The sequence below is a fragment of the Orycteropus afer genome, unplaced genomic scaffold (assembly GCF_000298275.1).
Source record: "Orycteropus afer afer isolate SDZICR_OR568_19922 unplaced genomic scaffold, OryAfe1.0 scaffold00131, whole genome shotgun sequence".
In the NCBI taxonomy this organism is placed as follows: domain Eukaryota; kingdom Metazoa; phylum Chordata; class Mammalia; order Tubulidentata; family Orycteropodidae; genus Orycteropus; species Orycteropus afer.
The window spans coordinates 1,051,592-1,069,133 of NW_006921718.1; the positions used below are offsets into that span (position 1 = coordinate 1,051,592).

Below are 17,542 nucleotides of genomic sequence, written 5' to 3' on the forward strand. Positions count from 1 at the left end.
GGGTTTGAACCGCCAGCCTTCTGGTTAGCAGTCAAGTGCCTTAGGCACTATGCTACCACAACTGCCCTATAGAATTCACCTATTTATCTGATATATATATATATATCAGATAAATAGGTGAATTCTAGAAGGCAGTTCTAGAAATTAGGAGGGACGATTCATTGTATATGTATAGTTGAATTAGTGCCATGGTTGATAGTTTTATAAACACCTAGCTACTCTAAAACAGAAGACTGTTGGTTTAGTCATTTACAACTTCTCATCTTGCTGTGGTATTTCAGTCTTTGAGGACAGAGCTGAAATAGAAAAGGCACTTCCATGAGCTCTACCTCCCTAGTACTGAGAAAATGGGATGTGGGCACCATGCAGGGATGTTCTTTAGTGAGGAGCAGAGTAGGTTATGGGGCCCTAGAGGACTTGAACCAATCATTTGATCACACTTTCACAATGCTAAATCAAGTATGAGTCGGGGCCGACTCGACGGCACATAACAACATAACAACAAATCAAGAATGCAGGACTAAAGAATTTGACCTTGGGGACTGGAAAATTCAGAATTAAAAGCAACTTCTACCTACAGCCAACTTCCACCTTCATTCCAAGAAAGACTCATGCCCAGTGGCATTGCATAAGATTAAAAGAAACTTTATGGCTTTGATTACTTAAAAAAAAAAAAAAAAAAAAGATTATAAAGCAACTTCCTTCCAGAGTACCTAGAAAATTTTACCAAAACTAAAGAATGCCATGCCATTAAAACTTTGTGTGTATACACACTTATTATTGAAAACAAACGAGTCAGATAATGTTCCTGGCCAGAGTTACTGAAAAAAATGTTTTCAAGGACAAATAAATTTTTAAGGGGCTCTGAATAAATTGTAACCCATGAAGTATCTAAACCCTTATTAATTAGAAGGTAAGGTAACAGTAGATTTATTTTGAGACTCATTAAGGATGCTTACAGGGAGTTGAGATTTGCATAATATTTGCATTTGTCTTACATACTTGTCAGTCACTCACAGCCATAGAGCCTTAGGGCAAACAGTGCTAAAGGTTTAGAGGAAGAGTTCTTGTTGAACTGGCTTGGTATATTGGTAGAGTTTGATAATGGTGTAATTGGCATATTTAGTCAAAGCTGAAACAGAACATTTGGAGAGATGAAAATAACTACACCATCATGATTCCCCCATATCCCCTCCTCATTTTCAAAATAGCTATTGTGAGGTCACAGCTTCCATCTTTAGAAAGACAAAACTTCCCCTTGTGGTCTAGGTAGAAAATGTGATTAAGCTAAATAAGAGTTTGATTCTAGGACATTGGGTAGGAGAGGATAAGAGACCTTATATTTTCTTCCATGATGCTTTTATACATTGATTATGTTAATACAATTTTGTGATTAAAAACATACTGCTTTTTGAAATACAGTAAAGTACAAAGAAAGAAATAAAAACTCATAACCCAATTGCTGAGATATAACCTCTGCTAATATTTTTAAATGATGTTTTGATTTTTTTTTTCCCTAAGACAATGAATTCCAGCGCACAGCATGGAAAATCTACTTATAGGGCAATTACTAAATAAATAATTTCTCTTTTCTTCATATTATAATCTCTATCTGATTTTCCTTCTCATCATGATGACAAACCTGTTTGGACTGGATGCTATATTTTGCCCAAAGTATTTCATTGGTCTGGGCAGCAGAGCACTCCTCTGCTTTCAGATCATTCTTGAAGAAAAGACTTACAGAATGGAAGTTTCTCAATTACCCTTTGTCTGGAAGTGCAGCTTGTTAACCTTGGATTCTTCTTTTCTATTTTCTTCTCTTTCTCCTTTCCCTTGTTCGTCAATCTCTATTCTTCTCTATTTCAGCAAAACAATATCAGTCAAGGTAATTGATGATGAGGAATATGAGAAAAACAAGACCTTCTTCCTTGAGATTGGAGAACCCCGCCTGGTGGAGATGAGTGAGAAGAAAGGTGGGGGAGCTGCTCCAGGGCTGAGCCCAACAGCTTCTGCTGGCCTGTGCCACCCTTGGATGCCTGCACTCTTCAGAACATGACTTACAATGCACACATCCCTCCACCTATGTAACAGGGCATAGACCTAACCCTGGGCTCCAATGAGCTGGGCCTATAGCTACATCACACTGTATTTTACAGGTCGGAGATATTAATTTTCAGTGCAGTCAAGCATGCCTCCCTTTCTGGAAAGTTGATGGATAGGCTGTTCAATTGCAAAATCAAGTCAACTTTCTGATTTGCTTCCTAATGTGCAGTACTGTTTGACTTCCAGTTTGCAGGAAGAATTTGTAAAAGTGACAAATTAGCAAAAAATCTTAATGGTGCCCACTGACATTACCCAAGATGCCCTTTTACATACTTCAGGAGGTCCATGTGCTGCCAGTTCTCCCTCCATAATACCACAGTAACATTCACCTTGGTGGAAACCAAGAGCATGAATGCGTGACTCCAACCATTGTTTTGCCTTTGTCTTGTGTTCCCACAGGAAGATCATTACCATTAGAATATTTGACCGTGAGGAATATGAGAAAGAGTGCAGTTTCTCCCTTGTGCTTGAGGAACCAAAATGGATAAGAAGAGGAATGAAAGGTGTGAGAGTATACAAAGACATACCAGCGAGAAATTGTACTCTTTTCTCTCCATGTCTCCCTACTCTCACACTTAACTCTCTCCTCTTCCTCAGCTTCTAAGAACTGTATTTCATTTCCTTTGAAGCTTTAGAAGTTTCATTTCCCTGCCCTAACTTACAAGTGTACCACGCAGTGCCCATTTCCTTTTGGAGATGCAAACTAACCTTGATTGCAACCAGATTAAATATGCTAGAAGAGATTTCTGCAATTTAGAAGAGATGATATAAAATAATGGTTTATATCTTTAGCTTTTCACTACTTAAGCATCATTCTAAAATTTGCTTTCAACCACCTTTTTCAGGGAAATTTGTTTTCCCTGAAGTGCTAGTCAGAGAGTCAACATAATACCTATTTAGTAGTTTTAGATGAGTCTAATGGCAACTAGTAGGAAGTTTCAGAATTCCATAATTAAGCTTCTTTAGGAAATTCACATATTTTAAAAAATAAAATTTAATAAAAGCAAAGATTCTTAAGGAGCAGTGTTACTGATATTCAAGTGCTAATTTTGACAAAATATTTTCATATAATCAAATATGGCATTTAAAAAGTCCCATAAATATTTGACTATAGTCATATCATTTTTTAAAATAAGAAGTATATGATCCTTCAGGCATAATTTAATCCTTGCCTAAGGCCCAAAGCCTGAAAGTCCAACATCTTTTGAGCATATGATCCTTTTAGATGTGAAAAATTACATTCATACTAAAAAGAAAAAAGTAAAGAACAATATTCTTATAACTAGATTTTGTTGATTCATACTTGAAGATTTCACAAAAATATTTAAAGGAGAAAGGAAAGGCAACTTTCTGATCTTTTATTTCGATTTATTTCAAGTGCCCATATTTGATAAGGAAAGACAGGAATTTTATGTCAGCTTTGCAGATTTTTTTCTTTTTTTAAATTCTTACTAAAACTTTCTGTAATTATCCTCTAATAGTGATCTTTTAGCAGCAATCCTATTCATTTAATTGTGTATGTAAAATGAGTACTCCGCGTATTAATAGTTCTTACTAATTGCTTATGAATGATTAGTGTGAAGCAATTTAGGAAATGATTGGATGGACCACTTTGCTAAAATGTATACTTTTACTTTTGCATATAGGAAAAAAATCAAATATATAGGACAAATTCACAATAGACCTAATATTTTGGGGCAATAGAACTAATCTCACATTTATGAGAAATAGTAGGCTCAGAGGCGATCATAAAGGAAAAAAATGTGTCACTGACTAATCATGTTCAAAATGGTGCCAGGAGCCTTTGGAACGATGGAGAAGGGAGCATTGGAGACCATCGTAATGGTGCATATTTAATATGCTCCAAAGACAGTAGTAGATGGAAGGAAAAAAAGACACTTTAGAATATTATGCTCATTTCTTACAAAGATGAAATAAAAAATACCTAATTAACATACAGGGAAAAGTACTTCTAAATGTAGTCCTCCAAAGAACTGTCTTTTATCTAAAGGATGGTGTCTTGGAGATAGCTCTTTCAATTGTCTTTTTAGTAACGTATATTGTCATGTAAAAGCAAATTAAAATTCCTTGATATCACTGTCCGATTTTCTCACCTGCCAAGTGGTTTCTTTTCACTATAAATAAAACTACTCACTTGTTGGAAAGTATCCTCTAGTGCCACTAACATTAAAAGGGAGAACTGGACCCGAAACATAATTGTAACATTCCCATCTACAACTTGGGAATTCACCAAAACAAAGTGCCATAGTCCTGTCTGAGTTTAAAGCACATAACCAGAAATGCAAATTATGCATTTTCCACCCCCAACCCCCTGCTTGTTAGTTTTTGTGGAATTATATGTCCACTGGAAGCATTTTGGTATTCCAATTTTAATGTGCAGAAAGTCAGAGATAAGGACACACTAATTCCTAGGACTTAAGTTTTAAGACAGAATAAAAGTAAGCATTTGATCTTAAAAATAAAACCTCCAGAGAGAGCACTTAACCTTGGACCAAAGACTCCTTCTAAGCACAGCAGCCAAAATGGACTTTTTCTAGGGTATTTTATCTGTTCTCATTGAATGAAAAATACGTTACCTGAGATCCTGATTTAAGACTTCCATACATGGAATTGACCAATTTCCAGGCAAATTTATCTTAGGATTGGCTTCATAAAACATTTCTACTATGTATAGTAAACTAAATATTAACACTGTGAATAAACATATATAGTAAAAATCTCCATTAAATATAAAAATTAAGATGTGTTTATAATATATATTAAATCAATCCCATACACTCGAGGGACATGCTCTTGGGATTGTTTACTTGGAACTATTCCTAATGCCACATACCTTAGGGGTGCACCCATTTTTTTAGCAGTGGCTTCCTACCACTCTAATCAGATCTGCCTGGATTTCTTTCTGCTGATATTCCTCTTACTTTCATTATTCATCTGGTCTCTTATTCTGTGTTTGTCTTTGTCTGTTTCCTTCACAGCCCTGTTATTGAATGAGCTTGGTAAGCATTTCATTTCTTGCATTTCCTTTCCATACTTCTGGGTTATTTTCCATTTCTGTCAGGTGATACAGTAGCTTTCTGACTATTCTTTTATCTCTATTTTACCTCATTTTTGCTAAGGTCAGATAATTTATATTACATTTTTCAGCTTAGTTTAACTTTAAAAATAGCAGTGATTTCTTAGGTATGCACAGAATTAAGTTTGTGCATGAAATCCTTCAGTCTTAAAAGAATGATTAGTGATTACACCAGAAACAGATGTTTTCATATTTTCCATAATTGTAAATATAGTTTGGCAAATTTTCATACTTTGGGAAGGTGGTCAGGCAGTCTGGTATCACTGGTATTTGTTATTTATAGTGTAAGTGAAATAAATTGTAACATTCATTTCTTTTTCTTTTTTTTAGGTGGCTTCACAATAACAGGTATGGATTTTTAAAGTTTAATGTCATTGACTTTTAGTTTTTACAGTTTTCATTATATGTTATGACATTTAAACAATTATTTCTTATCTCTATTTGCTTTTAATGAAGGAAAATACCTGTATGGTAAGACTTTTTAAAAATCTTCCTCTTTTTTTCCTAAATACCCTTAAAAGTCAAATAAGACCATATCTTCCTTAGCCTGTATTAATGTTTAGTCGTGGCACATTGTGTACTTGTGCTGGTTTACACAGCTAACATTTTACACATTAATAACATGTGTTGTATTTGTTTGTAAGCAGAACCTGTAATTGTTCCTATTTTGACACTGGTTAATTTACAGACATTTGTATAACACTGATGATGTGCAGTGTGCCCTGATAGATGCTCCAAAGCATACTAGAATAAATAAGACACATTGCTGGCCTTAAAAAAAACATAGGAGTTGGCATCCAAGACTGCTCCATGGTTCAACCTCAAGATCCTATTAATGGTAGATAATGCTGTCTTGGAAGAGGATAGAACAGTCCCACCCTCCACATCCTACCAACCAATTTGAGCCCTTCTTTGGAAACTCAGGTTTTAACATTAATAAAAGGATAACAAGAAATACTTCTCCACTTGCAGTGCATTACAAAGTGCTCTATAAAAAGGCAAAATGCAAGTTAAAACATTTAAGATATTTAAATTCAGAGTATTGCCCAGGCTGTGTTGATTGCATTAAATAGCACAATTCAGAAGCAATCTTCTTTCATACAGAAGGAAGATAGTCCCCTACAGCATCCTCTTTTTTGACCCAAAATATTTCCAGACTCATCTATGCAGATTTAAAGAGGGAGATAAATATTGAAAAGTAGCTCTGATTTTGTATGATGCTACAGGATGAAGGTATCTCTAATGGCCGTCCTCCATGGCATTTTCCAATATATTGTACAGCTATCGATATTCTAATTGTTTTTTGTTTTTGAAATGGAGAGATGAATAAAAGTATGGAGAAAGGAAGTAATTAAAACTTCTAATTTTGAAAATGGCATGGCAGGAGTTAGGTTAATTTAAACCACTGCAAGTATAAATTCATGACCAATCAATTCCAAAGTGAGTTTGTCCAAAGTGAAACTTTCTAAATATGGACTTCTTTCTGCTGATGTTCCTCTTAGTTTCATTATTCATATGCTCCCCTATTCTGTGTTTGTCTTTGTTTCCATCACAGCCTTGTTATTGAATGAGCGTGGTAACATGGTCTGCTGCACTCCACTTCTTCACTTCAGACACAGCATTCAGTATGATTCAAAATGTGTAATTTGCCTTTCAGGAGAAAGTTCAGTGAGATTAACCAGTCTACCCCAAACCACTACCCAGGATCAGAGCCAAGCCCTCTGACTTTAAGTCCAGAGCTATAATGACTGTTCTAATCCCAGGCCTGTCCTCTTTCCTTCTCCCTCAAGTGCCTCATTCCTACCTGTGTTTTCAAATTGTACACAATACACTTTTTCTATCCACACCCCTGGTACATCTAATAAATGTTGTCATTATGAATTCTCATCAAAGGAAAAATGAAGGAGGTTCCAAAAAGGGAAAACTAAAGTACATAAATACGGATTTTTTTAGAAAGAAAATTAACTATTCTGGCTCAAATTGGAGAGGAGAAAGGCATATTTGGTCCCCTAAACTTTTAAGCTATGAAACTATGAAGTTCCCTAGTTAATGAAATCATATGATACTCAACATACCTCTTTAATAGTACTCCTCCAGTTGAATTAAAGGAGCTCTGGTAGCATAGTGCCTAAGGCACTTGACTGCTAACCAGAAGGCTGGCGGTTCAAACCCACCAACCACTCCTCAGAAGGAAGGTTGGGCAATCCTACTTCTGTAGTGATAACACCTCGGAAACCCAAGGAGGGGTCGCTATGAGTCGGGGCCGACACAGCAGCACATAACAACAACAACAGTTGAATTATACTCATCATATATTAGACTTACTAAGGCACATGGCTTTTTTAGAAAGAAAACTATGGAAATTCTGATAGTTGAAGACATTTTCAGCACTCCAGTATGTAGGGTACAGGAATCTCAAAGCCCCTTCGAGTTCAGTTTCATTTTACAATTGAGGAAACTGGGCCACAAGATTAGACACAAAGCATATGACAGAGTTGGCACTGAATCCCAGGTCTCATGATTCCCAGGTCAATCCTAGGTGCTTTTTGTAGAAGCAAAGAGCAGATGCAACTGGCAGGCAGCTGAGCCAGGGCTTCAGTGAATACCCTAGGGCTGGTTAATCCACACAGTTGCTATGACAATGACTTACCCTTGAAAAGCCTTCAAGTATAAAAGCACACTCCCATCCACGCTGCCCAGGAAATGAATGTAGTAAGCATATGACCAGATGTCATATCATTTGACTCTCAAAGAAATTTGTAGCATAGATAGACAAGATACTATTGTACCCATTTTACCATGAGAGAACTGAGGAAGTTGCCTCCTCAAGGCTTTGTTGTTGACACCTATAAGCTCCAAGATCAGGCCTGGGCTCCTGGCTTCACATTAAGTACTTTCTGTTTCCATGATGCCTCTGAAAGCAATAACTTGAAGGACCTGGAGGCACCCTTTCAGGCACTGTAGGAGTCTGGGTACACCCCTAGGTTGACTGTGTGGGTCATTGTATCTGTTTTGGCTCATGGAACACTTGCTTCCATCTGTGGGCAGTGACTTCCACCAGAGGTCACTCACTCTGCTTTCTCCTGCTGTAGGGGTGACCTACCACCACTCAAAGCCCAAACTAACACTGCTTGCTATGTGTGCATCTGGTGTGATGTTTAGCTTCCTAATTCTTCAAAGCACTGTCAGCAAGCCAATGCTATTCATTCTGCTGATTTTCTGCCTGTCCTTCTGCTAGGCCAGCCAGTCTACAGGAAAGTACATGCTAGAGAACATCCGATTCCCTGTACCGTAATCAACATTGCAGGTACTCATTTCATCATGCTCCTTGAAATCCATAGCTGAATTAAATTGAAGCTAACCATCTCCAAGTGGTCTTTGGGTCTATAGACATTAGAGTCACAAGTTTTAGCCTGCGTCTCCCCTAAAACATTGCTGAACAGTACAGTGGCTTCTCTGGCAGTGAGAAGTATGGTAATCACCACATCAGGACAGAACAGGAGGTATTGTGGAGGGAACAGTGTGAACCTACAGAGAATAGGGATCCAAATGGCCTGTTCCGCTCAAGTCTCAATATATTCTAGATTTCTTATCAGTCACACTTCTCGAACAGTTGTCTTTCATCCCATGTATAACAAGGTTTCTTTAAAAGCCAAGCTGTATTCTTTCTCATTCCCTGCCTTTCTTGCCTGCTGAAAGCATGCATTGATGAGAACACATGTTTTAGGATCTTGATAGAGGAGATAAAGGAACACTGACATGGTGATTAAATGATTATATAGCTATCCCAGATCTGCTCTAAGCTTAGGGTCCAGGAGCATCTCCTTGCAGAGTCTCTGGGTGGTATAAACAGTTAACATGTTCAGGTGCTAACCGAAAGTTTGGAGGTCCAAGTCCACCCACAGGTGCCTCAGAAGAAAGGCTTGGTGATCAACTTCCAGGAAGGCAGACATTGAAAACGCTATGGAGTGGAGTTCTACTCTGACATATATGGGATTACCATGACTGTATGTCAACTCAGCACCAACTAGTCTGGTATCATCTCCTTGCACTTAGTCCCGGAATGAAGACAAGATACTTACTTTTCAATGATTACCATTGACCATCACTGACCATGGTGGTAGAAACACTTTTGCCTGACCCTGTAGGACTTTCCTCATCCTCGTACCTCACACCCTATTCAATAATAATGGTAGGAGCTCTGGTGGCATAATGCCTAAGGCATTTGACTGGCAGTTCAAACCTACCAGCCACTCCTCAGAAGGAAGACTGGGCAATCTACTTCCATAGAGATACTGCCTTGGAAACCCAAGGAGGGGTTGCTGGGAGTCGGGACTGACTCCATGGCAGTGACTTTTTTTTTGTTTTTTATCCTGAGTTGATCTAGAATATTCTTCATGGAAATTAAAGTGTCAGTCTCCTTAAACCCTAATCAGAGAGGCCAGCCAGTTGCTGAAAACTTTCAAAAGAACTCTGCTCTTAAAATAACCTTGGGTTTCTGGTGGTATAGTGCATAAGGCATTTGACTGCTAACCAGAAGGCTGGCAGTTCAAACCCACCAGCCAGTCTTTGGAAGGAAGGTTGGGCAATCTACTTCCTTAGTGATACTGCCTCAGAAACCCAAAGAGGTGTTGTTGAGAGTTGGAAACAACTCAATGGTGGTGAGTTGAGTTTTGAAGATTGTCCCACCATTGGCCTTTCACTCTTTTCCAGAGCCTATATTGTTCATTAAAATGAAAAATCATCACTACATTAAAAAATAATAGTAGTAACTCATCAGGTAAACATCTATATACTGAGACAGATGTGCGTTGCCATGTTTTCTACGGAATATCCCCCATCACAGTGCTTTATGTCCTCCCCAACAGTGATCCTGCTCCAAATGCAGCCTGTGCCAGAAAGCATGAACAGCAGCTTTTGCAAAATTTTGCCTCTCCCATCCCAGGTCCCTGTTACCTTTTCTTTTTTGCTGTTATTTGCAAAACAAAATCAATTTCTCAGAAGGGGAAAAGAGATCCCCCATCAGTGATTTATTTTATCACGAGATTATGCTATGTCTTGTCCATATTGATTTTAACAATGCCTTTTAACTATGCATTTGTTCTTTAAGTTGTATTAACTAATGAAGTTTATGCTAGTAAGTAATTTATTTCCAACTTCTCAATAAAATATACAGAGTTTATAGAGTATATGTGTACAGAAAGAGAAAAGGAGAGAGAGAATTAATTTTCTCTATCTGAGAAACAAAACTAAAACCACAGCGTATTATCACACTACATAGGTAAGGAAATGAACTGACTTTAACTAAAATGGGCTGCTTTTGATCCAGTGTTCAATATGAAAAGGAAACAAACATAATAGATGATCCAATATAAAAAAAAAAAAAAAGTTTTGAGCCATTTGCCATGTCTGTATTCAACAAAAGGTATCTAAAGAAAGAACACCTAAAAAAACAAATATAATGCACCTTTCTTCTTCACTAGTGCCAAAAATCCAAATCATAAATCCAAATGCATCAATATCATTGCAAAACAATAATAGTTAGGATTTATCCAGCTGCCTTCTCCAAGTTACATATAACTATAATTAGCTCTTAAATTTTCATGGCATTAATTAAGGGAAAAATAACCCTGTCCCTTCCATGATGTCATGTATTTGTACTTTGACTTCATTCTGCCTGAAATGCCCTGCTTACCCTACCATCTCCTAGCCATCCTTACTACCACTTTCACCTGGAAAGCTCCTATATATTCTTCAAGACCAAGTTCAAATAGCTCCTTTTTCCTGAAGTCTTCCCTGACTCCCTTAGACAGAGTGAGTTGCTCCCCACCCTGGTCCTTCAGCCCTTACCGTACTGTACTAGAAATTACACATCTATCTGCCTTTCTTTCCGTTAGACCACCAGTTCCTGAAAGATGAGGGCTACAGCTGTGCTGACATACTGCAGGAGTATACTGACATGTGTTAGATGATTGAATAATTATTTATGCATGTTGTTGTTGTTGTTGTTGTGTGCCGTTGAGTCGGACCCCACTCATAGCGACCCCTCCTTGGGTTGCCGAGGCAGTATTACTATGGAAGTAGATTGTCCAACCTTCCTCGTGATGACATACTGCAGGAGTATACTGACATCTGTTACATGATTGAATACTTATTTACGCATAGAGCAGATTAAAGACTTTTCTAAAACTCCCAGTAAGTTGGAGAGTCAAACGATGAATGTTTATTGAGCACCTACTATGTCCTTTAGGAGCTCTGGTAGCAAAGTGCCTAAGGCATTAGACTGCTAACCAGAAGGCTGGCAGTTGAAACCCACCAGCCACTCCTCGGAAGGAAGGTTGGGCAATCTACTTCCATAGTGATACCACCTTGGAAACCCAGGGAGGGGTCACTATGAGTAGGGCCTGACTCGATAGCACATAACAACAACAGCAACATGACCTATACAAGGAGCCCTGGTGGTATACCGGTTAAGTGCTCACCTACTAAACAAAAGCTTAGCAGTTCAGACCTAAGCAACTCTTCAGGAGAAAGAACTGGTGATCTGCTTCAGTAAAGATTGTGGCCAAGAAAACCTATGAGGCAGTTCTACTCTGTCACATGGGGTGTCCATGTGTCTATGTGTAGAAAATCAACTCCATGGCACTTAACAAGCACAAATGTGCCATGCATTGTGGTAGGCTCTGGGAGGTGTGAAAGGAGGTCAAAAAGCCCTGAGACATGTTTTTCTGTCCCTAGCAAGTTTACATGCTCTTGTTGTTAGTTGCCATTGAGTCAGTTCTGATACATGAGACCTCATGTGTGCAAAGTATAACTACTCCATACAGTTTACAAGGCCGTGATCTTTCAGAAACAGACCACTAGGCCTTTCTTCCAAGATGCCTCTGATTGGGTCCAAACCACCAACCTTTTGGCTAGTAGTGAAGCACTTAACCCAGGGAATCCTCATTTTACATGTTTGATACAGGTAATAAAAACAGAAATATATATAATATCTATGTTCAACATACACAATGAATATTAAAGAATTAATTCAAGGTTGGGCGCTCTGGTGGTGTAGTGCCTATGGCATTTGACTGCTGACCAGAAGGCTGGCTGTGCAAACCCACCACCATCTCCTTGGAAGAAAGGTTGGGCAATCTACTTCTGTAGTGATACCACCTTGGAAACCCAAGGAGGGGTTGCTATGAGTCGGATCTGACTCGACGGCAGTGAGTTTGGTTTGGTTTTTTGTTAATTCAAGGTTAGAGTGCCACTCCTAAATAAGTGAATTGCAGGACGTTTCATGTAAAAAGGAGTTCTGGTTGGACTTTTGAAAGATAAGTAGGATTTGATTAGATGGAGACCGGGACGCTTTCCAGACAATGGGATAAAAATGTAGTGTTACAGAACCCAAAGCAGGTTTGGAGCAATAATATAGCCAGTGATAGAAACAAGGTGCCTTTCTTTTCCTTAGATTAGTATGAAATCTGTTAAAACAGTGTTCCCTAAATTCTTGTCATTCTCTTACGTCCTTTAAATCTTTCCTTTGGCTGCATTTCAACCATACTTAATGTAATTTTATGAAATTGCTTCATTTATTTACTTCATTAAAATTATGTTAAAAAGGAAACTTCAAACCACTAATATGAATGGAAAATTGTGTCATTTGTCATAAATGTTGTTGTTGTTGTTGTTGTTATGTGCCGTCGAGTCGGCCCCGACTCATAGCGACCCCTCCTTGGGTTTCCAAGGCAGTATCACTACGGAAGTAGGATTGCCCAACCTTCCTTCCGAGGAGTGGCTGGTGGGTTTGAACCGCCAGCCTTCTGGTTAGTAGTCAAGTGCTTTAGCCACTGTGCTACCAGAGCTCCTATTGTCATAAATAGACAGTAAGATAAAAAGTTTACTATGAAAAAAAGTTTATTAAGTTCTAGCTCAATACTGCCCACTGTTCTACGAGTGAGACCTATTTTCTGTTTCTTAACATGGAAGAAACCCAAATGTTAAAAACTAGTTACAGATATAATAACACCAAATGAAGCATTTCTTCTTGATCAAAAGGACTGAATGATGATTGAAAAGGGAATAACCTTTTCAACACTGTGTAATTTGATTTCATGTACTACCATGTCCATTTATTTAATACCGTTTTCCAAATTATTTCATTTTGTGAATTGCTGTGTTACACAACACCACCAGAGTGCCCTTATTTGGTCATTTCTCTATATTTTCTGCCTAAATTACCTTGAGTCCTATTAAAAATAATTAGCCATATATAAGTTAAACTACAGAAAAGGGTTATAATAAATACCCTCTCCTTATGGAATTCCTTGTTTGCAATTCAAATAAAAATCCAAGCATTGATACTTCTTATTCTGGGAAAATAATTCTTATTTGACCTGAATGTCAAAGACAGCCACATTCAATCAAGGGTTTGAACAAAAACACTGATCATACCTGACATCAGGAATACTACCAAAAATATTACTCTGTGTTCAAATTGGTGAGAATCAACATGTGATAGACATCAGAGCTGTGGAAATTGTACCTCTTGTATCTTAACCCACCTTCATGGCTCAACACACATGATGTTGTGAGGACAAACCTTTGGGACTTTTTGTCTTTCCTTGGGTCATAATTTGCCAACCCTACTATTAAAAAAATGACTACATCTATTGCTAAAATTCATCACCTTGCATCTTACATTGCCTCTGCTAGAATCCAGCAGCTTATGCCCAGTCTAGCATCACTTCTTTTTAGTCCTCATCTAATTTTTTGGTACCTTGTGATCCCTGGGGATAAGAAAGCAGATTTCCAATATGCTGCTGGGAAGACACTCTGGAATATATTCTAAAGGATTAATTGATATGCTACATTGAGCTTTGCCTCCGGTTGGTTTCCACACTTGACATATAAAATGCTGGCAGTGCCTCCAGCCCATCAGCTCCCTGCCCTAGCAGTCAACAATTGACCTAGGAGCTGTTCTCTGGAACAAAGGCTAGAGCCGAAAATGGAGATGCCACTGCAGGGTCCCTCAGAGAAGGAGAATCCATGAGTCTTCAGAGGGAATAGGAGGTGTGGATTCTTACAGAAACTTATGCATAAATGCAAAAGGCAAGGTGCTCATGTGTATGAGCCTGGGCTACAAGTCGCTCCCTTTTGATATCTCCTCAGTCAAGAAACTCCTCTTCAAGCAATTTTCCTAGAGGTCCCAGAAGTGACAGCATCAGGGCTGAGGTTTTCCTCTAGGGCACACACTTCCTCCTTGGAGACATTCATTGCTCAGCTTGACTCCAAGGGGAAATGGCCTCTCTTCCTCTAGCATCCTAGGCCTTCAGGATAAGGGGACTGAGTGATTACAAGATTAGTATTTGTCCTTCACAAATGAATGACCTTTTCAGACTAGGATAAATCCTAATGACTTTAATGCAGAGAGGAACCAACTGTGAGCTTCCCCTCATTAGAGGACTCTCGAGTCTATTAACATTTTCCCAGCACCCACTAGCCTCTCCTGGAGTGAATGCTACATGACAGTTGTGGAAATAATCATGCTCACATGGTGAGTCAGTATTCATTCCCCAAAGGCCTCACCCTCACCCTCCTTGTTTACTTTAAGATTAGCACTGTCAAGATCTTCCTAACACAACCCAGTTTTGTGCCAGAGAGAGGAAGTGCTGTAGTCCAGACATCTCACTGAAACGTGGAATGGGTGTTTTGCTGCTTAACTTGTGAAAGAAGCTCTTGGCAAATGAGAGGCTAAAATCAGAATTTCCCTTCCACCATCCCGTTGGCCCTGGGGCATTTATGTTGCCTCTAGAAAGGAGAGAAATGCAGGCAGGGTCTCTCCTATCTCTCAGTCAGTCTAACAGTCTAATTGTTTCCCTTTGGTCATGTGCTGAAGGAATGTGTACAAATACCCAGCTGAGCCAGAGTCACAGGGAACAGTTTGATGCATCACTCCACTCAAACAGTGTGCAGGCAGCATCTTTCTCAGTGATAGGCCCCTTAGAAGTTGCCTTTCCTCAACTGCACTTTGGCATGAGCCATCAGCTTAGGTTTGAGGCCATTATAATCACCTACTGTCACAGTGATGTACTTCAAGATAGGGTAAGCTTCTGCTCAATTCTTTCCTCCAGACACATGATAGCACCCAAGGGACTCTTAGTAGGTCCTTAGGGCTTCCTCTTTCCTTGGCTTTCTTGTAGCAAGATTCAGGGATTGCCCAAGAAAATTGAGCACATTGCTCACTCTCTTGCCCTTCCCTTTCACAGAGGAATGTGATGACAAGCAGCCGTTGACTAGCAAAGAGGAAGAAGAGAGGCGCATTGCGGAAATGGGGCGCCCCATCCTGGGAGAGCACACCAAGCTGGAAGTGATCATTGAAGAGTCCTATGAGTTCAAGGTATGCCTACCAACACCATCTATAGGGTTAGCCTATGCTGTAAGAACCATCTGGAAAGAGTGGCAGGTGAAATGTCAGGAACTGGCTTTCAGGAATTGAGAGGGCTCAGCAGATTTGGAATAGTGTTACTAAGGAATCAAGAGTATCAGTAAACCAAACAACATCAGAACAAGGGTCCTCCATGTGACATCCCTCACTGCACAGAGGCAAAGGTACCCTAAAGGCAATTCCAAGAGATTACTATGTTATGTGTGGAAGAAACCAAACTGTATTTACTAAAGACAATACATCTGTCAAAAGCAAAACAGTCACGCTGATGATAATTAGAAGGCTTTTGTTTTGTAGGGGAGCAGTTAACTCTCACCTTTGAACATCCTGTTGATGAGTTCTCATTTATGTTTAGTAATCTTCTTCAGATCCTAGGGCACTTTAGCATTGCCATCAAACTGAAGGTACAGGTTCTGCAACTTATCAATGAGCTGATAAAGTTGAATTCTCAATCCTTCACAACATAATGGTGTTTTCTCAAAGTTGAACACGTGATCCTAGGATGAGTTTAAGACATTGAGGTGAAGTTTTCTGTCCATTCTGAGCTGCTCCATCTGTCTCTACCCCACCTTCTATCTTATCTCACCTGCACAGTCCTAACATCTGAGAAGATTCTAAATCTGAGGAGCCATGTCTCAGTTCTACAGTGTGATCTATAGAGGATGCACCCCTCCCTTGCTTTCCAGAATTCCTGACCCAGAGTACAGTAATATTTTCCTCACCTGTTTTTCAGAAGTAGATCCTCCTACCTGAGAAGCTAGAAAGACGGTTCCAAAGGGGGAATCAGGACACCAACCAAGAACCTTAGTGTTTCATCTTGATTTTTCATAATCATGGCCTCTTTTTTATTTTGAGCTGGGCCCATTAATTTTTTTTTTTTTTTAATTTAGTTCACAAATTGAGGTGCCTGATAGGAGATAAGTGCAAAGAAAAATTATTTTGCAATTAAAGTAGAATGTTTAAAAGATAAAAATGCAATTAAACTTTTCCCTTCAGGCCTCTAAGGATCTAACTCTTCCTGCCTCTCATTTCCCTGGAATGAGAGAGAAGGGGTAAACCCTGGGTCTCTAGGCAGACCCCAACCATCAGAGCACCCACTTTGTTGGGATCCTGTATCAACAGGAAGTGGCTCCACACACAATGACTAGTACACACACTCACACACACACATACACACATTTCCTATAATCCCAGAGTGCCAATATCTTAAACTGTCCAATTTTGGGGACCACTCTGGAGGTCTCTTGTCCAGGTGTGTCTGACTTCACTCTTCCTCATGCACCATCTTTTCACCTGGAATCAGTGGGCCTGGTCCCACTCACTGCAGCAGAGATTCCATGACTTGGAGTTTCTTGAGGGAGCTTGAACCCTACTCCACCCTGGGATCTCATGGAGAATTGTGTGTTCTCTCCCTTATGAGACAACATCCAACTTACCCCTTCCATACACCTGTGACTAGAAAGACCAACCATGGTAACTTCCCTCCAGGAAGTCTTAGACTGGGTAAGAAAGGCACTGTCTTCCAGACAGCAAAACTTTCTTGGGTCCAAAGCTCCCTCTAGTAACCACTCTAATAATCTGAACATTTGAAAGTCTTTCCAGTCTCTTTACCTAAGTCTACTTATTTGGGGTACTTATCTTCCTGGAATAGCTTCCTTAGATCATTTCCTTTCATCTCCTCATAATCTATTATATATAATATGCATAATCTATATATAATAATATAGGAGCTCTGGTGGCTTAGTGCCTAAGGCATTTAACTGCTAACCAGAAGGCTGCCAGTTCAAACCTACCAGCCACTCCTCAGAAAGAATGTTGGGCAATCTACTTCCATAGTGATACTGCCTCAGAAACCCAAGGAGGGGTTGCTATGAGTCGGATCTGACTCTACAGCAGTGAGTTTTTTGTAT

At 39.2% G+C, this 17,542-nt stretch overlaps 1 protein-coding gene across 1 annotated transcript in view; it reads left to right on the plus strand.

Annotated features, from left to right (window-relative positions):
* SLC8A1 (solute carrier family 8 member A1) overlaps positions 1-17,542 on the plus strand; it is a 467,813-nt gene that overhangs the window by 371,310 nt on the left and 78,961 nt on the right. The window contains exons 2-7 of the mRNA XM_007945027.2: positions 1,867-1,973; positions 5,103-5,123; positions 5,531-5,548; positions 5,657-5,671; positions 8,439-8,507; positions 15,454-15,584. Coding sequence (XP_007943218.1) covers positions 1,867-1,973; positions 5,103-5,123; positions 5,531-5,548; positions 5,657-5,671; positions 8,439-8,507; positions 15,454-15,584 — 361 coding nt within the window. The remainder of the gene's footprint in view (positions 1-1,866; positions 1,974-5,102; positions 5,124-5,530; positions 5,549-5,656; positions 5,672-8,438; positions 8,508-15,453; positions 15,585-17,542) is intronic.